We start from the raw sequence: 7,500 nt of genomic DNA on the forward strand, positions 1-7,500 counted from the left end.
TCAAAGACCAAACAGAAAAATGTAGGAAAATGGATGTAATAGTTTTTAATAATATGATAGTTTGGTGTGCACCCTGAAAAGGCTTTGACCTACCATTACGACGCCGTCGTCATAGCGACCCCAACATCAGTCGGTTGCAGTGTTGCGATAGTGTGTCAAAGCTTAATAAACGTATCAAACCTGATGTACAGTTTGAGTGCAGTGGGTGTATGGACTGACACTGTCTACAGGCACAGGACAAAACCAGGGATACATACAGACACTGCCTCAAGGTACGATACTTTATCATACACACATACACTGCCTCAAGGTACGATACTTTATCATACATACATACACTACCTCAAGGTACGATACTTTATCATACACACATACACTGCCTCAAGGTACGATACTTTATCATACACACATACATTGCCTCAAGGTACGATACTTTATCATACATACATACACTACCTCAAGGTACGATACTTTATCATACATACATACACTGCCTCAAGGTACGATACTTTATCATACATACATACATACACTGCCTCAAGGTATGATACTTTATCATACACATATACACTACCTCAAGGTACGATACTTTATCATACATACATACACTGCCTCAAGGTACGATACTTTATCATACATACATATACTGCCTCAAGGTACGATACTTTATCATACATACATATACTGCCTCAAGGTACGATACTTTATCATACATACATACACTGCCTCAAGGTATGATACTTTATCATACATACATACACTGCCTCAAGGTACGATACTTTATCATACATACATATACTGCCTCAAGGTACGATACTTTATCATACATACATATACTGCCTCAAGGTACGATACTTTATCATACATACATACACTACCTCAAGGTACGATACTTTATCATACATACATACAATACCTCAAGGTACGATACTTTATCATACATACATATACTAGCTCTGGGTACCATACTTAGCATACATACATACATATACTGCCTACAGGTGTGTGTTTACAGGTGTGTGTGTGTGTGTGTGTGTGTTTGTGTGTTGTGTGTGTGTGTGTGTGTGTGTAATACCTCAAACACAGGCCTCTCGCGGACTCGTTCCCAGCGTGTTTTGACGGGCAGGGTGCGGACCAGTGGGGCCATGCCCTGAGAGTACAGTTTACTCTGTTTGTTCATATTCATCACATTAATCTTCAGCAGCTTCCCAGGCTGAGCGCCTCGCACACTGAAATAGAACCACGACCTGCAGACACACACATACATGCACACAGACACATACACACACACGCATACAAGCACGCATGCACACACATACATGCACACAGACACATACACACACGCACACACACACACGCACATACACACACACACACACACACACACATGCACACACGTACATGCACACACGTACATGCACACAGACACATACACGCACGCACACCCACACGCTTCAATTAGTGTCATGCATGTCTGAAATGTTATTACTGTACAGTACTGTACTGAGCTGCTAAAGTAAGTTCTACAACAACAGCAATAATAAGAGTAACAACAAGCCTACAAAGCCTGAATCTGGGTCTGAACTCCAGTCGAGAGAGACTTTTAACTAAAGGGATCTGTTTATCTTCAGATGTTCTCTCCTTTAAATGTTCTGCTGTTTTAGAACGTCAGAACCCACTGTCACTGTGTAAGAGCCTTACTCACCGGTTCCCGTTCTCAAACTCTGTGTCCGCACAGTCCGGTTTGGTCCAAACGTTAAACTCATAATCTGGGATGGAGAGGCACCCCTTCCCAGGTCCATTGCCTTCATTCTCCGGTTCGGCCCGGTCCACTTTCTCCACACGGCCCAGGTTTCCTGAGTCAAACCGTGAGCTGAACACCACATTACCAAAGCGGACCTCCATGACCAGGCTAGGCTAACGGGTTAGCCAGTGTTCATTCTGCCCAGAGAACACTCACACAGCCCCAAAGACACAGCCTACCCCTGCGCAGACAGGACACGGACACCTCATCAGACACAGGCAATTAACAACGCACAAGACCCACGGAATCACAATATCCACATTCAGTTTACATTACGCTTTATATCATGTACGGCAGAGCGAACTCTAAGGACTCTTTGGCTGTGTTTAAAACATAGACGGATAAAACAACTGACATGTTAAACCAAGCGTGAGGATGTGTTAATATGAGAGACTGGTTCTACTGGGAGTGACTGTAGCGGAGAGTAAAGTGACCTCCTCAGACATCACCCATAAAACACTCACCGTTTTCTGTTTCATAGCAGCGCTGTCATGTTCCTCCAAACTCATATTAATGACTGGCGCTCTGTGAAGTCAGAACAAGCAAAAGCGAGGTGAGACTAACGTTTAACGGAAGTTACCAAGGACATCAAATCGTGTTTGCTGAAGTTCGGATTAATGAAACGAAATTACCAAATTACTACGTTCTCTCGCAACTACAGTGACTGTCCAGTTTAAATCGGTCGAGGTTCAAAGATGCGGGGTGTAGTTCAGGTCACTCTGTAGGGTAGTGCTAGGGCACTACACGTTTCTATCAACAAGTTTCATTGTTATCAGGGCAGTCTCACAGGAAAGGGGCATTCGTTCGTTTGGTGAAACAAAGTTTTAAGCCAAGGCACTGTTTGACACAACTCGCAGTCTGATCACTTGGGCTGCATTCAACAGTAGGTTGAATAGTGTTTTTGTGTAGCGTTAAATAATTCGCTGGTTGCATACAGTCGGTCATACTGTTGCCACAGATGTGCATCAGTAACCTGCTTTTAATTTGTTTACGGTGGCTTTTGTGGAGACGACAGCGGAGACTGGGTATACGTATACGCTGCTAAACAATGCCTTACACGGTCTGATACTGTCTCCTTTACTGCCTGTCGCACTCATTCTATGCTGTCCAGACGGAGCCCGTGGAGTAGGGTTGCATGGTTACGGAACCCGACGCCAGCCAAACCAAACAAGAACTTACGAACGTTGGTGGTGAATCAGTCTCTACTGCAAAGGGAAATGCGTTTCATCTACCATTATTTCATGTTTCATTGAATGTGAACTGACGGTTCTGTGATGGCGAAATAAAAAAAACGAACCGAACAAAAATAACCCCAAACAAACAAAAAACCCCGAATCGCCGACGGACAGAAATTAATGACCACAATTACAGCCATGACTTTCCTATCGTTCAGTCCAACGTAATTCGTTGATGTAACCGTAAACGGTCAACAGTTTCTGGCCTGAAACGGATCATAAATTGGCTGGTATGTTTGAATAGAGATAAATCAACTTTGCGTGCGTCGGGGACAAAATGGGCTCTCATTTAAGAAAATAACATTAGCTGATGTCCTTCAGCCACCCGAATTTCTCAAGACGGTCAATACAACGGTTGGATCAATAAACCTGCAGAAGTTTAACACTAGAGGATGGTTGTGCAGTTAGATAGTTCCAGTAACAACCAGGAAACCATCAACTAACCTAGCTTGTTTAGCTGCTCCGTCGTCAGCTTTGCGTTTCTGTTAGCATAGTTAGCTAACTCAGCTGTCAAACTAATGCATCAACGAAAACAACATCGGGCAGACATACATGACAACCACCAGACTGTGCAACCATCAACTAAAATGTACAGACAAACATTCCAGATTCTGCCAATGAGGCGAACTGAGCTCACCTTTTTGTGTTTATATGCAGCCTCCGCTGACTTCCCAGGCGCTTTAAACCCAAACAAATACACTGAGCAGCTCGTTTCCGTGGGACGACAAAAAGATCCGCCGCTGATTGGTAGTGATGGGCGGAGCCAAGCTTTCGAAAGGAGAGCTGTGCGGTCCAGTGTTTGGTTTCGAGGCATCCGAAACCATGCTCCACAGCGACATCTGCTGCTCATTCAAATTCCCTACAATGACTCCCGACAGATCGCCTTTCCCAGCCAACCTTGTTCTCTATATCTACAGAGAGCTACGTGGACTTTTGTGTGATCTTTGCCTTACCTTTGGACAATTATACGATATTTAGTTCGCTCAGAATTATATTAATGATAAAGGTTTAGAAAAAGAAAAAAAGAAATCCACAATACCGTAGAGATTATGCGACATTTCGCCCTCTGCTACGTATTTCACAAAGGTTTCAGGGAAACAATATCGCTTGCACACGACCCATATGATTAATATCCACATATTTCATATGAACATAAAGATACAAAACGTAATTAAACACAAGACCGTAAGCTTACAGAGATTTCACATGTTTTGTGAGAGACGTTTATTTAAAATAACTTCTTCCACGTGTCACAAATGTTTTGGTCATCCTTGTTTTGTAAACTGTCAAGGCGATTTACTGTACCTATATAGACCGGTTGTGCTTTTGGGGATGAATTTTGTTCTGTCGTGTGCATTGTCAGTGTACTGAGATGGAAACCTGCCGAAAGACTTCATTTTCCAGCGCACACATTCCAAAAGTCAAAATTCACACATCACGCATTTAAGCTGAGGCTAAAACTAAAATCATGTATGGAAAAAAAATATATCAAAATTTTAATTAAAACCCATGAGAGTTACCTGCGTCATCAACTTAGCCTAAAAATGTAAACGTAAACGTAAAGATGAAAAGTTTGTGGATAAATAAGCGTTTGACTGACTGTATTAAAAGTTCCTGTCGGTTGCTTATTGCCTGAATTTGTCTTTGTGCTGGTCTTTCTGTTAACTTCAGACGATCATATTCAGTATGATGACAATGGGCCAATAAAAAAGAGAAACAAGACCTTTCATCCATGTGAAAGCGTGGAGACACAGACTGCCTGGCAGACCTGTCTCTTTGGTGCTCAGTTTGAGGCTGCTATTTTGGAATATTGTTTTTGCTGAGTCACTGGAATGCAGCACAAGCTCTGGACAGTTTGGGGTTTATCCGTCTGAGGTGCCGTTTGCTGGTGTCAGATGGTTGAGACAGTGGATGATAATTCATGGTTTTGTGCTGTGAAGTTCTGTGCGGTTCCTCGGTACCACTGAGAGATGACATCCGTTTCCTGGACGTTGACTGTGGGATGTTGGACTCCTCATGCTGGTTCATGGTTTCTGGATGTTTCTGTGACTCTCGGCTAAACTGGCGTGGAATCTCAGGGTGGCACTGGAATCATGGGAAATGTTATAAAGACCAGTGACTGTGTGGACACGCCCTAGTCCACCACTGCACCACTGCCTTATGGGTAAGTCTAGAGAGACAAAGACTTAAGGGCAAATGAGTGAAAGAAAACAACTGGTTAGTGGTACACATCAAAACACACACACACACACACACACACACACACACCCCTCAGATGAACTGTTAAAGCAGATTTTGATAATCAGTAAAAATGGACTCCACGTTGTTGGCACAGTACAGTCTCTTTATTACAGGTTAATTTTTGTTCAGTAACCGCGCCCTGAACACCAACCTTCCCCATCAGCCCCACCCACAAAACCCTCCCCCCTCCAGCCCCTCTTTCCCACAGCGTTCACAGAGAGGAGAAGATGGGTCTGGAACCCAGAGGAGATGAGTGTAAAATACAGTGAGGGCTCTGACGGTACCAGGCTGGTCTCTAAACAGCCATGACACGCACAGTTTCCACGACCCTAATGAGCCCGGCCGGCGCCCGGTCCGGGGTCGGGTTCACGATCTGCTACATGTGTTCATGTTGTGGCCCTCAACCATAAAAAGTTCTACAAAAATTTCTCTCTGTACAAAAAAACAATGCTGTCTTTTATAGAAATCATTTTCATAACATCAAACCAGAGTATGGCCAAAAAAAAAAAAAAAAAAACCCCAACAAAAAACGAAAGCCAAACTCAGCAAGTTCACTCACTGACGTGGGATTTTGATTCTGTATGTAAAAAATTCTCACAGCGCCCGCACGTTGGCGTCCTAAAGGGATGGATGATATCAAACTGAAACCAAAATCAAACCCGTTTAGGTTATTCACAGGACATTTCAACCTGTTCGCTTAAGATCAGTAATCAATAAAATCAGACTGTATTCTCCCCGGTCTGAATGTCGGTCGTGCCCGGACTGAGACGGGTCCGAAAAACCCAAGCACACAATCCTTCTCCTCTTTGTCTCAGCCGATTTTACTAAACACAAAACACGGGCAACTTACAAAAATGGAGCTTTGTCTTAAAATGTAAACAACAACAAACAAAAGCACATTGAGTGAAGTTCACTAAATAAGACTGTCAGATTTTCCCACCGAGGCTGACGGGTTTCGTCGTCCCCCCTGTCCCTCCATCCCAGGCTCCTTCGCCGTGTTTTCAATTTTTTTCCTCGTATTCCGGGGCCTGGAGTTAACAAGCGGTGTAGGTCTGTGAGTGTAAATGCTAAAGTTGAGATATCCAGATTTCCACAGGAAACATTTTCAATCCGTGGCCGGGGGCGCAGCGTCAGTGCTCTGTGTTTTTCTGGGGGCTTTACGGGGCCTGTTCTGCCCAGTCCCAGCTGACCTGTCCGTTCTCTCACTCCACAGGCAGAGAGAGAGAGAGGGATGGAGACAGAGAAAGAGAGAGACAGAGAGAGAAAGAGAGAGAGAGAGAGACAGAGAGAGAAAGAGAGAGAGAGAGAGACAGGCAGAAAAAGAGAAAGAGAGAGAGAGAAAGAGAGAGAGAGGCAGAGAAAGAGAAAGAGAGAGACAGAAAGAGAGAGAGAGGCAGAGAAAGAGAAAGAGAGACAGAGAGGGAGGCAGAGAAAGAGAGAGAGAGGCAGAGAAAGAGAAAGAGAAAGATAGAGAGAGAGAGAGAGAGAGAGAGAGAGAGAGAGAGAGAGAGAGAGACAGAGAGAGAGAGGCAGAGAAAGAGAAAGAGAGAGACAGAGAAGGAGAGAGAGGCAGAGAAAGAGAGAGAGAGGCAGAGAAAGAGAAAGAGAGAGACAGAGAGAAAGAGAGAGAGAGAGAGAGACAAAGAGAGAGAGAGGCAGAGAAAGAGAAAGAGAGAGACAGAAAGAGAGAGACAGGCAGAGAAAGAGAAAGAGAGAGACAGAGAGAGAGAGAGAGGCAGAGAAAGAGAAAGAGAGAGAGAGGCAGAGAAAGAGAAAGAGAAAGAGAAAGAGAGAGACAGAAAGCGAGAGAGAGGCAGAGAAAGAGAAAGAGAGAGAGAGAGAGAGGGAGGCAGATTCGGGCCCTCAGGCCATGGTCTCTTTCCCTGGCAATCTCCGGTCGTTAAAGGTGTGCATGTTTATAACCTCCTCCGTCTTGACGATGACGGGCGGCGGCGTTTTCTGTTTGAGACGGCGCTGACATTTCAGGGACACCCTGAGCTCCTCGACCATGGCGCTGCAGAAGGAACGCTGGGGCGGGCGAGGGGGGGGGGGGGGGGGGTAGAGAGAAGGAGACGAAGGTTAGACTCATCAATCTGACCTCAGACGAACGTGAAAACAGTCGTTTATCTTCCCTTTAAGCATTCCTCTCCACTCACTCTCTCTCTTTTTTATCTGCAGTGTCTGGACAGCCAAAAAGAACACAGCCCTATTTCTGTGCTA

The 7,500-nt window shown here is 44.5% G+C and overlaps 2 protein-coding genes across 2 annotated transcripts in view; both read right to left on the bottom strand.

Annotated features, from left to right (window-relative positions):
- The window catches only part of agbl5 (AGBL carboxypeptidase 5), a 20,815-nt gene extending 17,090 nt beyond the window's left edge, over positions 1 to 3,725 (bottom strand). The window contains exons 1-4 of the mRNA XM_030782536.1: positions 3,677 to 3,725; positions 2,269 to 2,329; positions 1,706 to 1,985; positions 1,076 to 1,247 (exon numbers count right to left, since the gene is read on the bottom strand). Coding sequence (XP_030638396.1) covers positions 1,076 to 1,247; positions 1,706 to 1,905 — 372 coding nt within the window. The 5' untranslated portion in view covers positions 1,906 to 1,985; positions 2,269 to 2,329; positions 3,677 to 3,725. The remainder of the gene's footprint in view (positions 1 to 1,075; positions 1,248 to 1,705; positions 1,986 to 2,268; positions 2,330 to 3,676) is intronic.
- A 3,418-nt stretch (positions 3,726 to 7,143) lies between these two features.
- The window catches only part of LOC115818343 (glutamate receptor ionotropic, kainate 2-like), an 88,716-nt gene continuing 88,359 nt past the window's right edge, over positions 7,144 to 7,500 (bottom strand). Inside the window, exon 16 of the mRNA XM_030781699.1 lies at positions 7,144 to 7,308. Coding sequence (XP_030637559.1) covers positions 7,144 to 7,308 — 165 coding nt within the window. The remainder of the gene's footprint in view (positions 7,309 to 7,500) is intronic.

Source organism: Chanos chanos, chromosome 8 (assembly GCF_902362185.1).
Source record: "Chanos chanos chromosome 8, fChaCha1.1, whole genome shotgun sequence".
Lineage (NCBI taxonomy): Eukaryota > Metazoa > Chordata > Actinopteri > Gonorynchiformes > Chanidae > Chanos > Chanos chanos.